Below are 24,296 nucleotides of genomic sequence, written 5' to 3' on the forward strand. Positions count from 1 at the left end.
TGTGGCGCACCGCCAACGCGGCCTTGAGCTTTACACGATCGACTACAAGTGATTTCCATTTCGCTTATAGAAGAGATGCCAAAATTGGTCTCCTGGATGGATGTCCGCACCTGTGCAACGGCGCTTTTGAAATACATCCCAACACTGTCGTCCGATGCCTGTGCACGCGCAGGTTGCTTGCTGGTCCAAAACTTGTCTGCGCTTTTCCCTGATACTATCAACCACCAACATACACGCCCCTGCGGCCTCGCCCCATCCAGCAGCAACAGTGGCGAGATGGCCACGCAGCCGGCCGCACTCACCGCTGTCCGCACTCAACCGACACCAATCTCGGCACACCTCCGTTCCCATGATCAGGACAACATCAATGGCCAACCGTTGCAGCCCCCTCATTTACGAACATCCCACAACTGCCTGGCTACGGTAAAGCTGCCCATTCCGGCTACGGCAGCAGCCTCACAGAATCCACCGCAGCACCTTGAGCGGGATGAGGATGGGCGCAAACGGCAGCAGCAGCAGGCAGGTGATGGTGCGGAAGGCCACCTGCAAGGGGGTTGAGAGGCATACGGTGTGTCAAGACTGCTTTCATGGAGCATCTATCGGGCCCGTGGGTGACCTTGCCGCACGCGACAGGCCGCCCAAGCGGTCTTGCTGTGGAGGCATGGTGCGGGGAGTGGCGGCGCACGGCCGGGGGCCGGGGGAGCTGCCAGCCCCAGCCACGCCACCACGTAACGCACGGTTCAGCCCGTCCTGCCCGTTCGCGCACCTTGGCGAACCACAGCGGGATGAGGATGGGCGAGAAGAAGATGAACACGGGCAGGAAGGCCAGCGACAGGAAGAGCTTGGCCAGCAGGATGAAGGGCAGCAGCGGGCCTGGGCAGGTGGGGGAGTGGGGATGTGGGTGGGGACGGAGGCCGGGAGGCGGGGCCGAGCGGGCTGGTGGTGGCGGTGGCGAACCGAGCGCTTCCTCCCCTTGGCCCCGTAAGAGCCCCCTAGCCCCCTAGCTGCCTCCGGTGTGCGCCCTGATTCCCGAGAGGATACGATTTAGTACCACAGCAGCTGGGCAGCAATAATGGCTGTGCCGCCGAGAGTGCAGGTCGCGTTATCCTTCGCTCCCTCGGGTCGGCCTCGGCCGAGCTCGCGGCTCCCCGCCGCGCGGCCTCGCCCTGCCCGGCCCACTTACCAATGATGGGCGCCAGGAGCACATTGGTGATGAGACCCATGGTGGCGTGTGCGGCTGCGGCGGCAGCAGCAGCTGGAGAAGACGGGCTGGGAGCACGGCAGTAGCAGCGACGGCGGCAGTAGCAGAGGAAGCTGGAGGGGCGCCACTGGTCTGTACAACAAGCACGTTCCAACGGTTATGCCCACGGGCGAAATCGCAGGACTGGCGTCCGGCAGCGCCCCGGCGCGATGGTGACGATGATGGGGGCCCGAGGGAGTCGGCCCAGGGAAGCCCGACGGAAGCAGTCAGCACAAATGATGCGCGCGCACTTCAACACAGCACAAACTCGTTAATGCTCTCCCACTTGCTTGCAATTGCTACATCCAAGTTGAAAAGCCTTTCTCGTCTCGGAACGCGGCCAGTCTCGGCGTTCTGGCGCGTGGACCGGACGGAGTCCCGGGTTGGACTTGACCCAGCAGTGGCAGTGCTCACGTAATAAGCGACCGCCATGCTGGTGCACGGCCCGCTCCACACTGCGCTGGACTGGGGTCTGGGGGCCCTGCGACTGGGCGTGCTGCTGTGCCTCTCACCGCTGCTACTGCCAGCTCTGGTGCTGCGCACGCTCGGCAGCGGTAGGTGGCTCCAGCTGCTTGGCACCGCGCTACTACTGATGACAGAGCTTTGGGCGCTCTAGCGCGTGCCCACGCTTGCATTCAGCTGCGCCAGACACGCGGCACCACTGCCCCAACTGGCCGGCCCCACCCAGTCCCGCCCCATCAAACCCCTTCATCACGCACCAGCCACACCGGCCGCCGCCGCCGCCGCTTGCTGCCGCCCTGCTCGCCAACCTGGCCTGACGCATGCAGGCACCGCCTCCTTCCTGTTGCGGCTGGCGCTGCTGCCGTTTGCACTCACATACATGGCCGTCAAGACAGGTGGGCACCTGTGCGGTAGAATAGGAAGGCAGGCAATTGCTGCGGCCTGCGCATATGCCGCCCCGGGGGCACCGTGGGCCCGGGCAAGCAGTGATGACTGGTGCTGCAGGCACAGCGCTATCCTTAGGACGTCATCCCACGTGCAAGCCTGCCTGCTTAGTGCTCGCACATAAACCCCTGCACACCTGCACGCACGTCATGCCGTGTGGCGCGCTCCCCTGCACCCCCGCCCGCCAGGCTACCACGTGGCACGCGGGGCGGCCACCTCGCTGCTGTCGTTGCCGTACACGCTCATCATGGCGCCGTACCGCGTGCTGCGCTTCCTGACCAAGTCCCACGACACAGGTGTCATGACCGTCACACCCTGAGGGGGCGGGGAAGGTGCAGGTCAGCATCAGGGAATGAGTGAGCCAAACGGCATCATGGGAGTGGATGCATACTAGGGGGCGGAATGAATGGCTGCTGCGGAGGTCAGGGGGTGCGGTGGCGGTAGGCAGCTGTGTGCCGAGGGGCTTGGTCAGGGGATGGAGCTATGGTGTGCTGGCCTGCTGGTTGTATAGTCAAGCTTGGTACTGGCGAACACCGGCATGGGGCAGGGTTGTGAGTTGGGCTGACAAGTGGTACTGTAGAATGTTGGCTGCACAGCTGCACAGCATGTGAAGCTGGGGGTGGCATGGCCAGGGGCTGGAGGTACGCCTTGGTCTGTGTGGGGGTGTGCCGTGTCGGAAGTCTGCGGCGCAGGAAGGGGCGACCAGGGGGCTTCGGCGGCACTACTCGTGCATCGGGCAAGGAGGCAAGAGGACAGTGACGTTGGGTGCTTTACTGTGACACGGGTCAGGTATGCAGTTGGCCCGTATGCACCTGAGGCACAGCTATTAATTAACGCCCTGTAACTCCTGCTAGCAGTTTGCAGCCTACCTCAGCATCTCTGATCCCTCTCATTCATGCCGTACCTCAGGGTCTCTCATCCCTCTCACTCATACCGTACCGTGCATGTTGGCAAAATATGTCTACATGCGTACGCCGGGCGTGCCGTTTATGACAGCCAAGCCCGTGCGTTTACATATTCACCGCAAACAATCAGGGATACAGTGTCGTGTGTGGGGACGCCACAATGCCGCACACCCCCACCCTATCCACAACAGTGTCGCCTTCAACCCTGCCCACCAATTACTGAGATACACATATGTACAAATCCCGTCCTGTCAAAGTCCATTTCACACGCGTATCACTTGATCACATGAATGTTTCTGTACATCTCACCTCACGAATTCGGCAAACAGGGCAAGACCTTGCTCAAATCACCACCAATTCCAGTAGTGCTACGCTGCTCCACCCTGCCAGAGGCCACTGTCAAGTCCTGCAAGTCACATTCCGCTAGCGCCATTCGCTCTACTGCTGCACGAGCGTGGCGCTCCCAACGGCGACGCGGCGCGGCTTGGGCGGCTCCACCACGCGGCAGCGCGGCACGGTCACCGTCAGCACGCCCTTGTCTAGCACCGCCTTCACGCCCTACACGTCCGCGTCCTCAGGCAGGCCGAAGGAGCGGCTGAAGCGGTACGTTCCCAGCATCTCCGGCTCGGCCGCGGCGGCCTCCGCAGCCGGCGCCGCGGGGCGCGCGGGGTCCTCGGCGTCCGAGTTGGCAGCCGCCTCGCCAGCAGCCGCGGCGGCCTCCGGCTTGGGCAGCTGCGGCGCCGGCGTCACGAGCTTGGCCTTGTGGCTGCCGTTGATGCAGATCACATTGTCTGGGGTGAGCTCCACCACAACGTCCTGCTTGGCCATGCCCGGGCAGTAAGCCTGCAGCTCGTAGCGGTCGAGGTCGCCGAAGCCAAAGTCCATCAGCGGCGAAAAGCTGGAGCCCAGGAACAGGCGTGCCGGGTCCAGCATCCGGCGGGCCAGATGGCTGGGGCTGGCCAGGGCTGGCTGGGGCGAGCTGTGGCCAGGCTGAGGCCGTTGGGGTGGCACGCACGCGTTTGGCAGCGTTTGGCAGCGCCCGGCGCGGGCCGCGACGTTGTTGACAACGTGAAGCACAGTCACGCTAAGGGCCATGGTGTTTGTGGTGGGGTAAGCTTGAGGCAAACTGAAAGCGGGAGCGATGCTCGTGTACCGTGCTTGCGACAGTAGCACTACTGCTGCCGTATTGACGGAGCTTCTTATTTGTGAGAGTGGGTTGTTTCAGGTATGCAAAAAGTGCGGACCGGCCACTGTATTTATGTGGGAAAGCGACCTGAAGCGCAGCGAACCGTCGGGACGGGTCCGGACGACTCACGAACGTGTGAAGCGGTCGCTCGCGTGTTCGGGGCTTTGTGCGTGTACCATTGACAGTTGTCAATATAGTGTACATACCAGACTCCGCGCCGCAGCTGTCAGCCGCGTGGCTGCGCTTGCGACATGCCGAAGGATGTCTCGGCCAAGCCGCGCCACAGCTGCCAACTCACAGCAGGACAAATTCTATTCGAGTACATATCTCTACTGAGTAGATTGCATATGGCAGGGCAGGGGCCACGAAGCGTTTCGGGGGGAATGTTTGCTACAGAAGAATCCTTGTCCATTCAACATGATGTGCCTTCATGATTCATTATTATGCTATGTTTGAGCTGGCCAGGCACACCTATCCGTGCTCGTGGTGAAAGCTGTCGTTGTCAGCCGAGCAGTCGAGTTCAAGCAAGGTTTGTATTGCAATGGCATGTACGTTCTGTGTACTCAGGAGAATTGTGTGTAGCTTAGGGAGACTCAGAGACGGGGCGGAGGGCCGAGGGCGGGTGGGCGGGTGGGACTTGCCACTCTGATGAGGCCAGGGCCAGGGCACTCCCTCGCGCCCGGTGTTGAGGCAGCACGGCTCCGTGTGCGTTGCGCCCATTAAACAGCAAGCGAAGGTAGTTGAGTCGTCATGCCAGTGAATTTGGCCATGGCTGCAATAACACTGCTGTCTGCTGGTGCAGGCACCGGCCCCTTCGGCACTCTGTGCCCAACGATGCTTTAGATAATTGAACCTTGGGCAACGTCAGTGCAATCTTCCCAGGCCGCCCTCATTATTGCGTGTCGGGCCCAAGTTTTCTGGGGTGGAGATGCTGAGGGATAGGCAGAGCCGGGCGCGGCTGCAGCGGGCCGCAGCACGCGGGGCGGGCCCTCGAGAGCCATTCGCGCCGCATGGGCGCACGCGGCGTTGCGTTTTAACTTCATGCCCTAATCTTCTGATGACAAGGCTGCAAACTTTACTATTTGCGTGTAGTTTCTGCCAACTCGCTCCACGCTACGTTGTCCGATTTGCTAGCCTTGACCCATTCTAGGTCCGTTGTTGGCGCGCAGACGCACGGCTAGGCCGGCCCGTTGATGCATTGTTAAGCCTCTTACGTACCTGAGTAGAGCTGATACAGGCACACAGCCAGCGCGAGCTCGCAAAGCAGCTGCAGCAAGTTGGTCCAGCGCTCAGCAGGATGGACGAGGTCGAAGTGGTGGCAGTCCGCACGCGACAAGTAAGCAGTTTAATCCCTTGGCAGCTTGCGACGCGGGCTGTGGTGCAACTTTGGTCATTCCATTCCTCGCAGCAACCTGGAGCTGGCCCAAGCGGCCAAGGGCAAGGAACACTACCCGGTAAGCTTCGGCAGCTTTCTTGCATCTTCTCGTCTGGAAACCAGCGCAGTCTGGGCAAGACCCGTCGCGACTCGCTTCTGAAGCATGTTTGTGTTCGTCCTTCAGGCAAACAGCCCGGGCGGCAGCGGCGGAGAGCGCTGGCACAGCACCAAAGCGAGGTGAGCTTACGGGGCGCAGGAGTCTGCCAACGTTGCCAAGCCTGGCCAGGCCCTGCGTTGCCCCGGCTCACCCAAGCGTGCCGCACGGCTGGCGAAAGGCCCCGTGCGCGCAGACGTGCAGACGCGGCACACACACAGACTTCCACGTTCATATTCATGCGGGAGGAGACTTGGTTTGCGACCAGGGCCCCTAGCAACTGCAGCATGCAGGGGCACACCCTCTCAGGCCTGCCCTTGGGCGACCTTCCCCCCCCCCCCCCGCGCCAGCGGGTGCCCGTTGCCATGCATTCCCTGTATCTTAGCTCGACCGTGCTTGCCTCCCTCACTGTGCGACTCCCACGCAGGCGGGCGTAATTGACCTGACGGAGGACCGCGAGGACGACGATGTGGTAATCACACTCACCAAGTCAGTGAAGCGGCCACGCCTTGCGCCGCGGCCCGGAGCTCTAGGCGCGGGGGCGGCCGGCGCCGCCGCGCCGCCTGCCACCGGGCCAGCGGCCGCGCTCGCGGCGTTCCAGCTGGCAGCGGCAGCGGGTCCAGGCGCGGCAGCACTCGCAGCCGCGGCTGCGGCGGCGGCGGCGCCGGCCGCGCCGCCCAGCCCCAAGGGCTACAAGTGCATCATCTGCCTGGAGCGCATGGAGGCCGACCTCGCCACCACCACCTGCGGGTGGGTGCAAGCAAGGATGGCGCGGTCAGGGGTCCCTTGCTGACAGGGGGGCTCCGGGGCGGGCAGCGGGATCAGGCGGTTGAGGGGATGGGGGGTCTGGTCTGGGCAAGTATACGGTATCAGGGGTGCGGCAAGTATGGAGAAGCTGCTGTGCAGGCGGCATGTGCTGCCGGCACGCGCGTGCACAAGGCCTACGTGCGCCCTTGCCGCTGCAATCTCACATGGATTCTGTCCGTACGGCGTATCGCAGACACATGTTCTGCTACAAGTGCATCTCGGAGTGGGTCAAGAAGAGCGCGAACGTAAGCACCGCTGTGCAGGGCCCTGTGGGGATATGCGCCTCCGTGACAAGATACGCAGCGGGCCGGCCTTCGTGCAATCCGTGCGTACGTCAGGTTCCATTGGTACTCGTCGCCGTCTTGAGCAGTCTGTATCTGAACTTTGATACTAAGGGTCTGCTGTTGCACTGTTGTTGCTCGATGCAGTGCCCGCAATGCCGTTCCAAGTTGACCAAGACCAAGATCATCCGGCTGTACCCGCCCTCGTCGTCGTGAGGAGCCAGCTGCCCACACGGCCTGAGGCCCATAACGCGGCCGGAGGCGCTTAGGGCTTGTTTGGTGCGCTTGGTAAATGGCGGATCACAGGAGGGCATGAACTTTGGACATGTGGGTTGGCCTGTTGTGTCGGCGTTCCGACTGGGCTGACTGGAGTGTGCGCGAGACAGGACAAAGGCGCGTCTTCGCACTCCAAACGCATTTGCATCGTAGGTGAGGTGCATGTAGCCACTACGAAGGTTTACCGGACACTTTGACAGTTGTGCTGCTATCGTGTGGGGAACTACGCTTCTGACATTGCGCACAGTACGATGGGACATGGTAAGGGGCAGGTTGCAAAAGTCGTACATGACGGTGTGCGCAGCAGCCCGTCTGGGAGACGCCGTGGCGAGCTGCAGTTTTGTGACTCCAGTGCGATTAGCACAGGCGGTGCGGGCAGACATCCCATTCATTGTACAGTATGCAGTAGAGGTTCGGGGCGCGTCCAGTTGGCGCCACGCGTTGGCGTGCAACGCGGCGAATGGACCTGGCGGGCTTGCTCGCCACATCCATGTTCGTGCGCTGGGGCCAGCGTAGAGCGAGTCGTTGGGGCACCCAGTGTCACGTGTGGCCGCGGGTGGTCCCGTGGAGCGGAGGCACAGTTGCAAGCAGTGACCGCACCCCTGGTGTGCCTCACCGTGTGCGTGGCAATGCAGCACGAAGGACACGCTTAGCTGGAGCATGTGGCCCACTGGCCGGGGAATGCAGCCATATGCCTCCAAAGCCGCTCACGACTCAACCACATCCCATATTCTACCATGCGAAGTCGACTCGAGTACACGGCCAGGTGAGACGCCCGTGATGGTGCGTGGAGAGTAGAGACTAAAGAGCGGGAAGCGCATGGACGTCATCCAGTGGACGTGGAGTACCGCTGTCATGTCGTTTACAGTTGAACTAATCCTCGCTGTTCGCCACTACACCCCATCCTGGCCAATGTCTGTGCCCGGTACACCGGTTCCGATTCGCCAGGCACGATCGCCTGCTCAATACTCATCAACTACCGCGACAGCCCTTATAGAGACCTTCGCGGCTTCCATTCCGCAGAAGTCCAGGGCGGCCTACCCACACCCTACAGTCACGCAGTTGTTTGCCGTCGACTGGTATCTGGGAATCAGCTGCACCCTACGAGACTTCACCAACCTGCCTTTGTCTTAACACTGTCCCATCGCAGACCCTGCAGCCACGCACGCGGAGCCCTACACCCATTTCAGGGCTTGCCCCTCGAGGTATACCAACACATGCATCGCCCCGCCCGTGTCGACTACTGCACGGCATCCCCTGGGCACCATACATGCTGAGTTATGCCGCGCAAGGCAGCACCAGCCTCCGACTGCATGTGCTGATAGCTGATCACACTACAAGCTTTCCATATGCCACGAAAACAGGCACGCCACTCCTGTGTGCATGCTACAGCCACAGCCACGCAAACACGATTCTGGCATGTCCACTACACCATGAAACCACCCAGCGCGCCAACCCTCTCCGTCGTTCCCTCCCTCAGACTTCCAGGTCTGAGTCGTCCTCTGACTCGGTGCACGACACCACCACGTCCAGCGTGTCGGCGCCCGGCCGCTGCCTCTCCCGCCGCGACCCAGGCGGCGGCGGCGGCGGGAAGTCGTCGTGCTCCAACAGCGTGGACAGCGGCGGCGGCTTCTGGCGGGAGGGCGGCCGCGCCGAGCCAGCCATGTCGTCACCCAGCGGGCCTGTGGGTTGCGATGCGAAGCAGGAGTGAGCGTGAAGTGGATTTGGGCATACAGCACATGGCTAGACGTGCGAAACTGTAAGAGCAGTCAGTCCAGGCGGTGTCGCATCTTGTCGCCTCCCTGCATTTCCATGACATGGGTTGGTTGCACCCCTGGGTGTTGCCCCGCATATGCGCCTGCCGCTTACCCATTATCCCACTCACCCTGCGCCTTGACGCTGGGCCCGGACGTGGGCCGGCTGCTGCGGTAGGTGGTGGGCGCGGCGCTCTGCGGCCGCATGCCCTTGGACCGCCCGCCGCCCATGCCGCCCATGCCCGGCATTCCGCCCATGCCCACGCTGCCGCCCAGCCCGCCGCCCATGCCCATGCCGCGCTGCTCCGGCGCCCACAGGTGCAGCGCCTCGGGCGGCGGCTTCTGGCGGCTGGGCGGCCGCTGCAGCTGCATGGCGATGTTGGCGGCCCACACCGAGGGGTCCAGCTCCATCTCGCCGCGCAGCCCCGGCGGCCGCGCCGACTGCACCTGGCGGGTGGGCGGCCGCGCCACGCCCTGCGCCTCCGCCGCCAGCAGCCGGGCCTCCAGAGGCAGGTCCGCCACCGCGCCGCCGTCCAGCGCGCCCGAGGAGGCGGCCTGCAGGAGGGCAGGGAGGCAGGGATGGAGGAAGAGGGGTTCCAGGCATGACTAGGCAGGAGGCGGCGATGGTGCAGGAAGGGGGGGAGGGGTTGATTATGGGAACATGGAAGCAGGGCTGGCGTAGAGGCAGGCGGAGGTGGCACTGCAGTGGAAAAGGCCGTCGCGCGCGGCAGGCGCCTACCGCAATCCTTACCTTGGCTTGGGGCTGCGGCTTGGCGGCCCATTTGCTGCTGCTGCCCGGCCGCCCCGCGCCTGCCGCACCCGCGGTGCCGTCGCCGCCGCCGCCGCCGCCACCGCCAGCCGGCGACCCAGCCGCCGCGGCGGCGGCCGCCACCGCGGGTCTGCCCCTGCTGCTGAGCGGCCGCGCCGCCAGCGCCTGCAGATTGCCGGCGCCGCCGCCACCGTCGCCAGCTGTGCCACCGCCGAAGGCGCCCTCTCGCGCGCTCACGCCCCAGGGCGGCGGTATCGATGCCATGGGCGAGCGCGGCGACGACAGCGCCTTGGGTAGGCCGCCGCCGCCGCCGCCGCCGCCTGCCGTCGCCGCCGCTGCCACTGCCGCCGCCGCCGCGACGGCGGCGGCGCGCCGCTCCGACCTGCTGGCCGCGACGTTGGCCATGTCGGGGGAGGAGGGGTTGCTGAAGACGTAGGGGTCGCTGCCGGCGTTGTGGCCGCCGGCGGCGACGGAGGAGGAGGCGGGCGAGCCGCCATCGCGGGTGGTGTTGGGGTTGGGCGTGAACAGCGAGGCCGATAGCCCGCCCAGGTCAACCTGCGGGGTGGAACGAGAAGGCGGAGAGCCGTGTGGGAAGGACGGGCGCGGGAGTGAAGCTTCAAGTTGAAAGTACTTCCCGGCGGCTCATGACGTGCCACCCAGCCAGCCCGTAGACACACAGCCCACACAGCCCACACAGCCCGCCTACGGCCCATACACACAGCCTATAGACACACAGCCCACACGGCCCACGTACGGCCCAGCGGCGCACCTGCTTGATGATGGCGTGGTGGCCGCCGCCGTGCATGTCCATGCCCATACTCATGCCGCGGCCGCCCAGCCCGCCGCCCAGCCCCATGTCGCCGCCCCGGCCCAGGCCGCCCATACCCCCCGTCATGGAGGGCGAGCTGACGGGCGCGGCGGTGGCGGGCCGCAGGTCTAGGCTGTTGGAGAAGGCCATGGCGGAGGCTGCGCAGGAGGCGCGGGGGGGGGGGGTTACATTCATGATTAGTTAAGGAAGTGGTAGACGGTAGACCATCTTGCGGAACATGAAGCGTTACCGGGGGGGGGGGTCGGGACAGGGAGGGGTGAGGGAACCGGAGGAGCACGGTTGCCCACACGGCGGCAGAAGCCGTGTGCTCGGTGCTACCCGCCGCAAGCGCACGGCCGCTAGGCCCCGGCCCCTCCCGGTTCATGCCCCACTTCCTCCTTCAACGTTGCACAAGTCAACACCCGGCCTCGTACCTCGAGACGACATGCGCCGCGCGTGCCCCGACGCGTGCATGGCCACTGAGGGGCTCAGTCCAGGGGAGTCCGCCTCTCCGTCGCTGCCGCCGCCGCCGCCGCGCTCGGACTCGCCGTCTTCACTGCTGCTCATGTCTGCCAGCCCGCTCACCTCCCCAAGCCGCATCGCAACACCGGCCCCAGAGGCGCCGCCCCCGCCCGCAAACAGGCTCTCAAACGCGGCGTCCGACATGCCGGCCCCCACCACTGAGGCCGTCGCCACGCGGCCGCTGCCGGCGGGGCCCGAGGCGCCGCCGCCGGCGCCTGACGCCGCCGAGCCGCGGCCGCCGCCGCCGCCGCCGCCGCCGACCACTGGGGAGAGCTGCCCCGCCGTGTTGTTGCGGCCGCTGGCGCCGGCACCGCTGCTGCGAGGGCCGCCGGTGGCCGAGCCTGGCCCTGCCTGGGAGGAGGCGGCGGCAGCTGCAGCACTGCCGCGCGTGGCGCTGCCGATGCGCGGCATGCCCCGTGTGGCCGCCGACGGCGACAGCGCGGCCCCCGCTGCTGCCCCCGAGCCCGATGACGTGGAGGGCAGCAAGGGCGGCCCGCCGGAGCCGCCGCTAGGGTTGGCCGCCAGACGGCCGCTGGAGCTGGTCGGCAGCTGCCGCCGCCCGTCCGCCGCCGCCGCCGCCGCCGCGGCTGCAACCGCCGTCGACGACTGCAGCGGTTGCCCGGCGCGGCTGCTTGGCCGCCCGCTGAACGCCGCGCCGCCGCCGCTTGCCCACCCGTTCAACCCTGCGCCGCCACCGCCGCCGCCACCTGGCGGCGGCGCCGCTGCCGAGCCCCTCGGCGACTGCACCCCGCCCATCATGGAGTCCTCCTCCACATCCGTGAGGTTGCTGCCGTGGCCCGGCGAGTACGGCTCGCTCTCCAGCCCGTCACCGGTGGCGCTGTCGTCGATGGTGCCGCCGCCGCCGCCACCGCCGCCGCCGCCGCCCAGGGCAACGTCGGCGCTGACGCCGAGGCCGCTGGTGGCGGCGGCGGAGGCGGGCGTGGTGATCATGCGGGACATATACTGGTCCAGCGTGAGGCCTGTGAGCGGCAAGAGTTCGCATCTTTCAAGTATGACATGTTTTGCGACGTTACAACATGTGCATGATACGGTATGCGTAAGGTTATACGGTAGATGATTGTGTGTGCGTCCCGGCGCCACATCGACACAGTACGGTAGGTCAGAAGCTACGCACCGCTGTAGGGGTTGGCTGCGGCGGCGACGGCGGCGGAGCCGTGCAGTGGTGGCGAGGCAAAGCCCTCGTCCTCCTCCTCTGGGATGTCGTCGTAGCTACAGCAGGACATGAGCGGGCCAGAGGAGGAAAGCCGAGAATTCGGAACAGTCGTGTGCAACTGGGGATGGCCGTGGCATTGGCCTGCCGCGTCTGGATGTCATTCCCGGTCGATAAATGCTAGCATAAGAATGCGGTCGTTACAGAGGGGACAGTCCCAACATAGCATAAGGCACATACGATCCCTCCTGGGGCGACAGCGCCGTCCCACGGCGCGCCGTCCCATCCACACAAAGTCTTGGGGGCCGCCTACACCCACTGCCGGTACCGTGTATGCCGCTCGAGCCCCGCATATCACAGGCTGTCAGGACTAGACGCCTCACCCGAAGCTGGCGGTGATGTCGATCGCCGCGTGCAGTGCATGGAAACCTTGCTGCTGTTGCTGATGCTGTTGCTGGTGATGGTGGTGTGTCGTTTGTGCCTGCACTGCCGCCTGCGCCCCTGCCGGCAGCGCGCCTGTTGCGCTCTGCTTGGGCGAGCGCCCTGGCGTGGCAGGCTGCTGCGACTGCGGCTGGGAGTATGGCTGGGCAGCGAGGAGGCCGCTGGCCGAAGCCACCGGCGCCGCACCCTGTTGCTGTTGCTGTTGGTGAGCGGCACCGCGCGACCCGTTCGCCGACCCTGGTGGAGGCGCCGCTCCGCTGGAGCTCCGAGAGGGGCCCGGTGCCAAGGCCGCCGCCGTCGCCGCCTCGGCCTCCACCGCCCGGCTGCGCTGCGCCGAGCGCGGGCCCGAAAGCGCCGTCGTCGCCCGCGGCCCCGCCTGCTGCTGCCCCTGCGCGGCCGCCGCGGACGCAGCGCCTCCCGAGCCCGACCCTAAGCCGCCCGCTCCTCCGCCGCCGCCCCCGCCGCCGTGTTGGCCCCCGCCCGTACGGATGGGCGGCGCCGGCGGCTGCATCCCGTACGTCTGAAACAATCGCGTGCCGCCGCTCACTGAGGTTGACACCGACGCCGTCGCCGACGTCGAAGCCGGGGCGGCTGCAACGCCCGAGGTGGATGTCCGCTCCGAGCCGCTGCTGGTCCGACCCAAAGGGACGCAGCCGCCGCCGCCCCCGCGGACCCCGGACCCTGTACCTGTACCTGCGGCTGTGCCTGTGCCACTGCCACCGGCCCCTCCGCTGTTGTTGCTGCTGCCACTACTGCTGACGTGGTGCTGTTGCGGGCCCGCTGCGTGTCCGTACTGTTGCTGCGGCGGCGAGGTGTGGGCGGGCTGCTGCCGGCTGGAGGGGCGCGGGTGCGGCCCGGGGGAGGGCCGCCCCACGGGCGGCTGCAGGTAGGGCGATGCGGCCGCGGGTCCAGCGGGGCGAGAGGCGGGCCTGTGGGGTTGGCGAAATTGCGGTGTCCAGGAACGACTGGGGTACTGGGGTCACAGCAAGGTTCCGGCGTCGGGAGGAAAGGCAGGATAGGGCGAATCACCACTCCTCCCTACGCCGCCCAAGGCTTCCCACTGTTACTGCCTGCTAGCAAGCGCGCTTCACCCAGTGCGTATTGCGGGACAAAGGGTTGCCACCGCACCTGCCGTCCTTGCTGGTGCGTGGAGGGGCGTCGCCGCGGCTGCTGTTGGCGAGGGACGTTTGGCTGGTCCGTGTGCTCCGTGGTGCATTGTCGCGGCCTTCATCATCTCCGTGCGATTCACATTGCGTGTTAGCGCCTACTCGCCCGTTTGCAGCGCCTGCACGGGTACATGCGATACATGCCTGAGATTGGCGAAACGGTTTCCCGCGGCGCTTCGCTTTCTCCTCGATGGACGATTTCCCCTTGTAACGACACCAACATACATTCAGTATGCGACGGAACTGGGCCCACCTCGGCTGTTGGGCCTGCTGTTTGGCCCAGGAACCCCATAGACAGAAGCCATCATGCTTGTCCCTCGACTCCCTGGGCGCCCATACTGCCGGCCCGGCGATGCAGCGGCGCTCTGGTCTCCAGGCATTTGCGGAAAACAGGCGCAACGCGCAGCGAGGTTTCTGACCGAATGCGGTAACAGTGTCAAAACTTTTGACGTCTCCACATGTTTCTTGTTCCTTTCTAAGCTAGACCGAGCTGTGGGAAATGTGCATGCCTTGCGGGATCGTTTCCGCACGGAAGTGAGTGAAACGCGTTTGTCAGCTTGGCTATGCACCTTTTGACTATTTATGAACGCTCGGTTGCCGCATACTTGTAGGGCCATGCGATTGCGGCCACGAACCCAACGGCCCTTCATAGCCGCCCTCCTCCCGCGCCAGGATGGGGGCCACGTTCAAGGTGGCTTTCCAAGGACACAGAGGTGCAGCGCGCCCCTTAGCATGCTTGTTTGAGAATGAGCAATGCGGCGGGTGTCGGCCCGCCCAGCGTAAGGGGTCCGGTGGCATTCCCTGAACCCACGTGCCGCGGTTAACGAAGTGCTTGCGAGTGAATGCGAATGCAAGACGCGGTTATGGCAGGCTATGGCCTATCCACGTCTGGGCCTAGCGCACCTTCTGCGCCAGTGCGCCCTCATCATTGACACGTGTAGAGTGTGTGCGTGCGGACGGGGGGCGGTCAGCGATGTAACAGACCCCCGTGTCACCCCGTCTGGCACAGTGGCGCCGGGTCCCTGTCGGCGAACCCTGCAGAACCAGGCATACGTGCGTGCGGGCAGCTGGATTCTCTGAACACCCCTTCGGCCTTCGGCCCTTCCGTGCCCTTTCCAGTTCCCAGATTCCCACCCAACCCCTGCGTAGTCTTCGTGCCTAGGGAATGGTGGGAAACAGCCCCCTTGAGGGCCGTTTGTAGCTGCACTGCAGCAGTGCTCTTGTCCTGGCCAGCACCGTTTGCCGCATCCCCACAGGCCACAGCTCCGCCCGGCTTACCCCGTCGCCGTAGCGCAAGGACGCATGGCACCATCCAGGCAAACGTGTACAGGGGACCCTGAACGTGTAGCTTACACACCTGTACAGACTCGCAATCCCTTCGTTGCATGACGCGTACCAACCCGCCGCCGGCGGGGTGGCCAGAGCCCCGACGGCGTTGAGCAACAACCAAAATGCCGCGTCCTCGCGCGTGCTGCCACCCTCGCAAATTCATGCATGTCGCAGGTGTTCAGGCGTGTCACCAAGTAAGTCAGGACTGCCACCAACTGGAGCTTCACTTAAGCCCCAGAGCTGCACACGGCATCCAAGGAATCATTCAAGAGGACATACCGGACATCCTGAACCATTAAGCGCAAGCCCTACAGCAAAACGAACTTCGCCTTGACAGCGTACAAACCTGCTAAACCTGCCAAACAAGCACTACCTGCAAATCAATGCAACACTGCGAGAGCAGTCAAGCCTGCCACCATCCGCCCGGGCATGTGCTGAAATGCGCAGCGCCTGACTTGCGGTGTGCTCACGCACGCCCACCCAACCTTTCCAACATTCATGCAAAAGAAATGTACCAAACCCGTCACTTTGTCGGTAACGCGGCGTGGCTGGCTGCGCCTGCTTCCAAAGCTGCTAGGCACAGCACCGCCAAGCTGCTGCGCGGCAGCCGTGAGCACCCATTACCCAAACAGGTTGATGGAGGTCTTGCCGCCGGGCGGCTGCATCACGATCTTGCCGCAGAACGCGCCCTTGTGCGGAACAAACTCGGCCTTGGGGCTGGGAGCGCCGCCGTAGCCGCCGCCGCCGCCGCCGCCACCCTGCCCGTAGCCGCCCCCTGCCGCCCCCTGCTGCCCGTACCCACTCTGCTGCCCGTACGCACTCTGCTGCCCGTACCCTGACTGCTGCTGTTGCTGCTGCCCGTACCCAGCCCCTGCCGATGCGCCGTAGGCACTGCCTTGCCCGTAGCTGCCGTAGCCGCTGCTGGCCGCGCCGCCGTAGCCGCCTCCCGAGGCCCCGCCGTAGGCACTGTTTTGCCCAAAGCTGCTGTACCCATTACCCGCCGCACTGCCGTACCCACCCGCGCCGCCGTAGCTGCTGGCGCCGTAGCCGCCGCCCGCGGCGCCAGTGGGGCTCATTGCGCCGCCAGCAGCGCCGTACGAGCTGGGCGTCCCGTACGAGCTGCCGCCAGCCGCCGGCGTGCTGCCGTACGATGACGCGCCACCGTAACCGCCTGCGCTGTATGGCGAGGCGTAGCTGCTGCTGCTCGGCGTGGCGCCATAGCCGCCGGCGCCATATGATCCAACAATCGCCTATCGACGCCCAAGTTTGCCACGTCGCCTTGGGCACGTCCAGCAGCTCCAACAGCTGCAGCTCCATCGTCTTCTTGACATTGGCGTCCTCCATTGCATCCAGCTGCTTCTGGTCTGCCGGGTCGTCAATGCCGAGCGCGTCCGCCTTGGCGGCTTCGCGCCAAACCTGCGGACAGAGCAGCCAGCAACCCGCCGTCAGCAGCAAGCGAGCGCAGGGGGTGCCGCATCGCTCGCTGCACAGCCTCCTGCACGGCTTGTGCAATGGCGGGCGCCAGCAGCTGTGCCAGCTGTACCGCTCCGATGGACTGCTGCCCCTGCAGGGCGACTACTGGCGGCGGTGCCACCTGCTGCTGCTCGCGGTTGGCGGTTGGCTGGCTCCCCTCCAGTGGCATGCCTGTACCAGTACCGCTTCAGTTGCGGGTACGACATGCCCCGCATTGCGGTCACCCGGCAGGCAGCGGTTGCACTTGTTGTACATGCCACGCGTGCCGCCACCGCTACCACCGCCGCCACCGCTGCTGCGCGGCAGCCCAGCAGCTGGTGCCACAACTGCTGCAGCGTGGGCAGCAGTGTCGACGGAGCCATACGGATCCCTTGCGGCGGGCACGGGTGCCCTCTTGCTGCTGCTTCAGATGCATCTGCTGCTGCTGGTGATGGTGATGCTGCTGGCTGCGGTGGCGGTCGTACTGAACCTCCGGCGTAGATCCTGCACATTGGGATAGCATCAAACGACCAAAGTTCAGTTCCCTGGCGCGCTGTCTTGCCGCCACAGGCGGCCGTCACCGTTATCTCCCCGATGAAACACACAGACACACAGCCTTTTCCGTCCATGGGCGGACGCTCCGCCCATGGACGGAAAAGGCTCATGCCGTTGCAGTACGTTGGCGATGCTACGTGAAGTCAACCCCAAACACTTTGAAACATAGCCAGTACTGCGTCGCGTAGTTGCAAGTCTTGCCTCACCACCTGTCCATTTGCCCGCATTTAAGGGCTTCTTCTCTGGGTGGCGAGCCGTGTCTCACGACACGGAGACGGCCCATAAATTATGCTCTCCTGCAGTGCTCTGTCTCGCGCGGGCCTTCCACGCGCTTCACGGCAACCCCTCGTTCGCCGCTCTGACCTGCTGCTGGCAAGGCAGAACGAGGCATGGATATCTGGGCAAGGTGAGATAAATGGATTGAAAATGCCGCGACATCGCATAACTGTGGCGTAATGTAGAGTTGTAGATTGACCAGCGCTTTGCTGCGGCTGTGCGTGGGTAGCAGACCCCGTGTATGCTGTTAACTGGGGTTGGGTTGCTTGCTCGCTATGCCGCAACACGCGCTTGCCAAACCCTATCGCGAACTTCGCGTTTCCTCAAGCTCCTGAGACCGCCCCAATACTTATGCGACTTCCCTTGTGATTTGACATTGCTTGTACTGCATCTGATAGGCCTTGGATGGTGCAGTCGCGTTCGCGCCGTCGAGACACTCGCTGCAGGCCCAGCCGGCGAGGCGATCGCCGAGCTTATTTGGGAGCTTCCGGCAGGCTTGGCCAAGCGTGTTTTCATTGCTTTTTGGGATATCAAGGAGCAGGTGAGTCGCCCTATCCGGTAGCTGGCATGTGTGAAGGGTAGGCCACTGAGAAGGTTGGGGCACCCACCCAGGCAGCATCCACGGGCAGCATCCCTACTGAAGTATTGATGATTTGGCAGCTGTCCCCAGCTCTCACACCAAGTGTGGGCTTTGTGGGCTACTCACATACATCAACACGTCGTTGCTGCCATCTATATGTCAGGCCCAAGGTAACTAATTCGCTGACACGCCCCTTACGTCGCCGCCGTGCCCAACCAGCTGGCGGCCAAGTCCGACCAACTGGCGGCCAAGTCCGACCAGCTGGCGACAAAAACTGAGGAGCTGTACAAGATCAAGGTGGAGCTCACGCGCGCGCTCCACGCTGCAGGCGTCGTGAACGCCCGCACGTTCCTGGGTGGGTCGATCATCGCGATGGCAATGAATGCTTGTTGGGTCCCAGTAGTCCCGTGGGTTGCTTTCTTACTGCTGGACAAGCAGAGTGCAGCTGTAAGGGTGCTCGTGTCCGACACTGCCACTTCTGCAGAGTACGTGGTGAAGCAGTGGGAGCACGAGCTGTTCGGCTCTGTGGGGAAGGTGAACCGCCTGAAGGTCATCAAGGCGGGGCTCCGCAAGCGCCCGGAGCTGGTGAAGTGCCTGCAGCGGAACGTGCCCACCTGGGTGCGCGCCGGCATGGACGAGGAGCGGATCGGTGCGTATGTTGGTAGAGGCCGCTGGTGAAACCTACAGCAAGCACGGGCGGGCAGCCATTAGCAGTTCTTGATGCATCCTCTCGAGGGATGGAAGGTGGAGTGGATGAGTTCATTCCAGGAATCCTAGGCAGTCGGGGGGCTGGTGGGGTTCTCATGGCATGTTTCGACAGCAGCATATTCAGAGCACGCTTGTAGCTAGCGGTCGCAACCATGCCCCGCTTGCACTCCAACTCCGTTATTGGCCGTTCACTTGACAGTGGAAAATATGGCCAAGAACCTGGAGGCCATCATGCTGGACTCCAGCAACAATGTGCACACGTTCCACCCCGCGATTGGGCTGACTCTGCTCAAGGCGGCGCACAGCGAGCCCATGGTGGCTGCGCTGGTGTGCGTTGCAGACAACATGGGAGTGCTGGTCAAAGTCATTAAAATGGTGAGTAAGCTTTTTGTGAAGCATTGTGGGCCTCATCAAGCCTTTGATCCTGGCTGTGGGTGCAAAGACGGTTCGCCAGTTGCTTGAAGCAAGCTGCACCAAGAAATAGTGCATGGGCTTGTGTCCTGTCTCACGCCTGGGTACCTCGACACGGACGCGGTGTGTGCCTCCATTGCATCCATGCAGAACGCGATGAACGACAACAATGACAACAACATCTCTGCGTGAGGTGTGAGGCTCGGCGGCATGTACGGCCGTGGCGATGCTGGGCACCTGTTGTCCGCATTGTCCAGCACTAAGCAGCAGGCAGCGAGATTTTGCCTCCACAGCGACGTGGCGGCTGTAGGGGCCGTTTTGAGGCGTTGCCGGTCAACATGGTCATAGCAGCAGGGGCGGCTGAGGGGACGTGCGTTGGAGCTTATTCATACGTGCTCATGTGCTGTTGTTGGTCTGTAAGTCAAGTTTTATGGCTCGGCCTAGGTCAAGGCGGATGTCAAGGTGTGTGTTTCATTGTTGTTTCATGTTTTGTTCATGTTTAGTAGCTGCTGTGCGGACATCCCTCCGTATGTGTGTGCTTGACAAAAGAATACCGAACCGATGTGTGTGTATACATGTGTGCGATATGGAGTGATATTTTTTTGGGAAATGAAGAGCCTTGTCTGCATTGCCAACATATATATGTGCTGCATGTCAGCAGGTGTATGTGTGTGTGTGTAGGAGTATATGTGCGTGTGTGTATGTGTGTGTGTGTGTGTGTGTGTGTGTGTGTGTGTGTGTGAATCAGCAGGATTGTGAGTTTCAGGTGCACATGTGCCGATCCATGTGCCTGAATATTTTTGTTTCTGGCAGGTTCCATGGACACAAGCCACATGTGTACTCATGACATGGATATGCGCACTTGCAGGTTCTGTTGATAATATTTTGCAGCTACGTGCCTCGACTGCTGGGCTATGGCTACTGCGACGGCTGGCAGTACTTGGTGTGTGGGGTAGCAGGGCAATCAAGTACTAGGACTGCTTGGCGCATAAGGGCTAGATAAATCTAAGAACCGGGAATTAGGGAATACGTAGCGAGTGAGTGCAAAGCGTCAGGTGAAGTGCATGTGATCATGGATGCTTCAGCCTGTGAAAATGCACATAACGAGGATGAGAGGATAGGTGACGTCGGCCAGACTTCCAGCGCCAGATGATGTGCCGTGTTTGTTGTGCGCTGGCGCTACATGGGCGCTGAAGCGGTCTGACGTGGTTAGGTATGTGGGGGAGGGGGGTTGTCTGCAACCATCGGCCATACTGGGCCACGGTAACGCCTCGAAACACGGGCTCGCAGATCGGCGCTGGGTGACGCGCATTCCCTAATCAGGGGCCTCCTCCTGCCCCGGCGCATCAGCGCCAACTGGCTCGCAGACCGGCTTCTAGAAAGCAGGATAGCTCTCGCGGGGAAACCATCAGAACCCGCCGCACCAGCGTCCGCACCCGTAGAGCAGCGACCTAGGAAGGCCGAGATGGCGCTCGTTCGGGGAAGTTCGGCACAAGTATGTTCAGTGCCTACACAGGTAACGGAGCCGAACCGTTCCTGATGGGTTTCGATCTTACGACCTTGATGTGACTCCGGCACCCAACTCCGGCATCGTGGCGCAAGACCACCCGCGTACAAAGCCCACGGGCGGGCGGTTAGCGAATTTGGGGGAGGGGGGCTGTCTGCAACCATCGGCCATACTAGGCCACGGTAACGCCTCGAAACACGGGCTCGCAGATCGGCGCTGGGTGACGCACATTCCCTAATCAGGGGCCTCCTCCTGCCCCGGCGCATCAGCGCCAACTGGCTCGCAGACCGGCTTCTAGAAAGCAGGATAGCTCTCGCGGGGAAACCATCAGAACCCGCCGCACCAGCGTCCTCACCCGTAGAGCAGCGACCTAGGAAGGCCGAGATGGCGCTCGTGCGGGGAAGTTCGGCACAAGTATGTTCAGTGCCTACACAGGTAACGGAGCCGAACCGTTCCTGATGGGTTTCGATCTTGCGACCTTGATGTGACTCTGGCACCCAACTCCGGCATCGTGGCGCAAGACCACCCGCGTACATAGCCCACGGGCGGGCGGTTAGCTGATAGAGGTTACGTGTGGGACGACAGCCGTGGACTAGCCAGGGCGGTTAGCGAATAGAGGTTACATGTGGGATGACAGCCACGGGCAAGCCAGGGCTCCATAAACGCACGAGACACGTACGCACACTCGAGGAGGGAACCTCGAATGACCCCCATGCTCCTCGCCTCACTAAAGGAGGGTAGGAACCCCGAGCAAGGCTCACCGCAAACGCTAGCGCTGCTCACCTAAGCCGCGGGTCGGCGTCAGACTGACTGCCACTTTGCAAAGTGCAACTCCTACCCCAAAACACCAGCACCAACAGGGCAGGGCCCTCACACTGTTGGGTGCAGCCCGAAGCTGCATCCTGTAGACGGCCTAGGGCCGTGCAAGTTCGCTGAACCACGAGGATCAGCCGGTCCGACCCACCAGACAGCACAAGTTACAGCGCCCGCAACCTAGCGCAGGCGGTGCAGGCACGCCCACCGCCCAACCAAGTCCACACAGCCTCGCAACACCCTAGCACAGCAGACAGCGCCAGCCAGCCTTCGCTTAGTCGGCCTGCGCCAGCCAGCCTTCGCTGGACTGCCTTCGCCAGACTGCATTCGCCAAGCAGGTCTCTCCACTGTGTAGATGCGCCCACAGCTCCAGCCGCCGCCGCCCGGAAGACGCCGGTCCTGGCTCCCGCCGCAGCGTGCCCCGGTTCACGCGCAGCGAGCCCGGCGCCACGTCAGGCCGCGGCAGCAGCCCACAGCAAGAGTCGCCAGCAGCTCCAATCGGCCCTCCGTTACCGAAAGAGCCGCTCAGCGACACGCCACTGCGAGCCCGGCAGCAGCAAGCGCCCCGCCAGAAGCATCGCGAAGCCATGAGGACGAGGTCGACCGGCGAGCAGGCGCGCCACCCACGCTAGGTCGCGAAGGCTCCACGGTGTGAGATCATGATGGTCGGCAAAGATTGCCAGAGCGGGGACCGCTCGGCAGGACGGCGACGATGATGTCGCCGACTGAGTGTCGCGCCGCAGCCAGAGCAGTACTGACGCACTACAGCTGACCTAAGCAACGCCAGGGACGCCATGGAGGCGCCACAGGGGATTGGCGCGGCCACGAAGGCCGGCCAGGAACTACTACCGACAAGGAGGGTCAGGGCGCCGAGGCGCCCTAACGCAACCAAGCGGAGTTGTGGTTAGCGAATTTGGGGGAGGGGGGTTTAGCGAATAGAGGTTACATGTGGGATGACAGCCACGGGCAAGCCAGGGCTCCATAAACGCACGAGACACGTACGCACACTCGAGGAGGGAACCTCGAATGACCCCCACGCTCCTCGCCTCACTAAAGGAGGGGAGGAACCCCGAGCAAGGCTCACCGCAAACGCTAGCGCTGCTCACCTAAGCCGCGGGTCGGCGTCAGACTGACTGCCACTTTGCAAAGTGCAACTCCTACCCCAAAACACCAGCACCAACAGGGCAGGGCCCTCACACTGTTGGGTGCAGCCCGAAGCTGCATCCTGTAGACGGCCCAGGGCCGTGCAAGTTCGCTGAACCACGAGGATCAGCCGGTCCGACCCACCAGACAGCACAAGCCACAGCGCCCGCAACCTAGCACAGGCGGTGCAGGCACGCCCACCGCCCAACCAAGTCCACACAGCCTCGCAACACCCTAGCACAGCAGACAGCGCCAGCCAGCCTTCGCATAGTCGGCCTGCGCCAGCCAGCCTTCGCTGGACTGCCTTCGCCAGACTGCATTCGCCAAGCAGGTCTCTCCACTGTGTAGATGCGCCCACAGCTCCAGCCGCCGCCGCCCGGAAGACGCCGGTCCTGGCTCCCGCCGCAGCGTGCCCCGGTTCACGCGCGGCGAGCCCGGCGCCACGTCAGGCCGCGGCAGCAGCCCACAGCAAGAGTCGCCAGCAGCTCCAATCGGCCCTCCGTTACCGAAAGAGCCGCTCAGCGACACGCCACTGCGAGCCCGGCAGCAGCGAGCGCTCCGCCAGAAGCATCGCGAAGCCATGAGGACGAGGTCGACCGGCGAGCAGGCGCGCCACCCACGCTAGGTCGCGAAGGCTCCACGGTGTGAGATCATGATGGTCGGCAAAGATTGCCAGAGCGGGGACCGCTCGGCAGGACGGCGACGATGATGTCGCCGACTGAGTGTCGCGCCGCAGCCAGAGCAGTACTGATGCACTACAGCTGACCTAAGCAACGCCAGGGTTTAGCTACTCATCTACACATGCTGTTCCAAAGTGTGCCTCCTGGCGTGTTTTTGGGGTCTGGCGTGTGCCCCAGCCCGCTTTCAAGGCTGCGACCAAGTGTAACTGACTATTTGCGCCCTGACGCCCCACCCAGCGGCGCGCCATTAATTATTAAGAGCGTTTGCTGTGAGAAAACGCTGGTCAAAGCAGATGCACTTTGTGGGGTGGGTGAACGAAACGCGTTGACTCTTATGTTGAAGAATAGCCAGCTCACCCAGCACCTTTACTTTTTTGCAAGCGCCAAGATCGGCTGAAGGGATGCGAAGCGCGGGACCAGTTGGCCCCCCATTGTGCAACCTCCCCAAGGGGCCTATGCGCGATGCATAGTATATTTTGAATAGATCGGAGTGATTTGTATTCTCTACGCGCGGACGGTTCCCCTGAAGCGCAGCGAGCGAGCCAAATGCACCACCAGCAAGCTTGCCCGCGGACGCGACTCTCTGGGCATCACTGAGATCATGGGATGTTTTGAATAAGTATCTATTTGTAGAACATATTATGTGCGCACAGTGCTCCCTGCTGACTGGTTGACTGACAGAAGTGAGACAGACTCCTTAATCGCTCAATCTTTGCGGTTTGGCATTCGTCATACTACAATTGGATGCCCTCTATGATATATAGCTGTTGTGCTTGCCATTGTCTACTCGCCCCGCACGAACGTGACTGACGCGCGCGCCTGGCCGCTTCGCCGCCCGTCCGTTCGCGTGCCAGCACCCTCCTGTATGGGGGGGCGAGCGCCCCCGCCCCCCCCCCCCCCGAAACCCCCTACCCTTGGCGTGGGAACACCGCCCGTCCTTATGTGCTGGTGCCTACACTACCATGCGACACTTGCATCCCGTGCGGGGGGAGGGAGTGCCCCTCCCCCCAACACCCCCCCCCCTCCCCATCGACACAAAATAAACTTCCGCAAAGATGAGTGGCCAGGGGCTGAGTTGCAG

The 24,296-nt window shown here is 63.5% G+C and overlaps 7 protein-coding genes across 7 annotated transcripts; 2 read left to right on the top strand and 5 right to left on the bottom strand.

Annotated features, from left to right (window-relative positions):
* Window positions 1–18: 18 nt before the first annotated feature.
* CHLRE_01g020450v5 (uncharacterized protein) lies at window positions 19–1,437 on the bottom strand. Its single transcript, XM_001689902.3, has 3 exons — window positions 1,184–1,437; window positions 767–873; window positions 19–543 (listed from the first exon to the last, which is right to left on the bottom strand). The coding sequence occupies exons 1-3, from the start codon at window positions 1,221–1,223 to the stop codon at window positions 457–459; spliced, it is 234 nt and encodes a 77-aa protein (XP_001689954.1). The 5' UTR covers window positions 1,224–1,437; the 3' UTR covers window positions 19–456.
* Window positions 1,438–1,547: 110 nt separating this feature from the next.
* Window positions 1,548–2,899, top strand: CHLRE_01g020500v5 (uncharacterized protein). Its single transcript, XM_001689456.2, has 3 exons — window positions 1,548–1,794; window positions 2,029–2,097; window positions 2,335–2,899. Exons 1-3 carry the CDS (start codon window positions 1,671–1,673, stop codon window positions 2,463–2,465), a joined length of 324 nt encoding a protein of 107 aa, XP_001689508.1. The 5' UTR covers window positions 1,548–1,670; the 3' UTR covers window positions 2,466–2,899.
* A 4-nt stretch (window positions 2,900–2,903) lies between these two features.
* Window positions 2,904–4,261, bottom strand: CHLRE_01g020575v5 (uncharacterized protein). Its single transcript, XM_001689903.2, has one exon. The coding sequence runs from the start codon at window positions 4,144–4,146 to the stop codon at window positions 3,610–3,612; it is 537 nt and encodes a 178-aa protein (XP_001689955.1). The 5' UTR covers window positions 4,147–4,261; the 3' UTR covers window positions 2,904–3,609.
* A 3,719-nt stretch (window positions 4,262–7,980) lies between these two features.
* On the bottom strand, window positions 7,981–14,287 carry CHLRE_01g020650v5 (uncharacterized protein). Its single transcript, XM_043058464.1, has 9 exons — window positions 14,015–14,287; window positions 13,724–13,880; window positions 12,538–13,524; window positions 12,119–12,213; window positions 10,896–11,963; window positions 10,423–10,619; window positions 9,636–10,208; window positions 9,016–9,439; window positions 7,981–8,812 (listed from the first exon to the last, which is right to left on the bottom strand). The coding sequence occupies exons 1-9, from the start codon at window positions 14,067–14,069 to the stop codon at window positions 8,607–8,609; spliced, it is 3,762 nt and encodes a 1,253-aa protein (XP_042928378.1). The 5' UTR covers window positions 14,070–14,287; the 3' UTR covers window positions 7,981–8,606.
* Window positions 14,288–15,098: 811 nt separating this feature from the next.
* On the bottom strand, window positions 15,099–16,767 carry CHLRE_01g020701v5 (uncharacterized protein). Its single transcript, XM_043058465.1, has 3 exons — window positions 16,571–16,767; window positions 16,420–16,506; window positions 15,099–16,340 (listed from the first exon to the last, which is right to left on the bottom strand). The coding sequence occupies exons 1-3, from the start codon at window positions 16,730–16,732 to the stop codon at window positions 15,711–15,713; spliced, it is 879 nt and encodes a 292-aa protein (XP_042928379.1). The 5' UTR covers window positions 16,733–16,767; the 3' UTR covers window positions 15,099–15,710.
* A 480-nt stretch (window positions 16,768–17,247) lies between these two features.
* On the top strand, window positions 17,248–20,347 carry CHLRE_01g020750v5 (uncharacterized protein). The gene is made up of 6 exons (XM_001689457.2): window positions 17,248–17,503; window positions 17,772–17,914; window positions 18,173–18,308; window positions 18,438–18,602; window positions 18,861–19,036; window positions 19,223–20,347. The coding sequence occupies exons 1-6, from the start codon at window positions 17,386–17,388 to the stop codon at window positions 19,262–19,264; spliced, it is 780 nt and encodes a 259-aa protein (XP_001689509.1). The 5' UTR covers window positions 17,248–17,385; the 3' UTR covers window positions 19,265–20,347.
* An 839-nt stretch (window positions 20,348–21,186) lies between these two features.
* CHLRE_01g020751v5 (uncharacterized protein) lies at window positions 21,187–23,807 on the bottom strand. Its single transcript, XM_043058466.1, has 2 exons — window positions 22,477–23,807; window positions 21,187–21,931 (listed from the first exon to the last, which is right to left on the bottom strand). The coding sequence occupies exon 1, from the start codon at window positions 23,115–23,117 to the stop codon at window positions 22,770–22,772; it is 348 nt and encodes a 115-aa protein (XP_042928380.1). The 5' UTR covers window positions 23,118–23,807; the 3' UTR covers window positions 21,187–21,931; window positions 22,477–22,769.
* Window positions 23,808–24,296: the final 489 nt, after the last annotated feature.

Source organism: Chlamydomonas reinhardtii, chromosome 1, assembly GCF_000002595.2.
Source record: "Chlamydomonas reinhardtii strain CC-503 cw92 mt+ chromosome 1, whole genome shotgun sequence".
Classification (NCBI taxonomy): domain Eukaryota; kingdom Viridiplantae; phylum Chlorophyta; class Chlorophyceae; order Chlamydomonadales; family Chlamydomonadaceae; genus Chlamydomonas; species Chlamydomonas reinhardtii.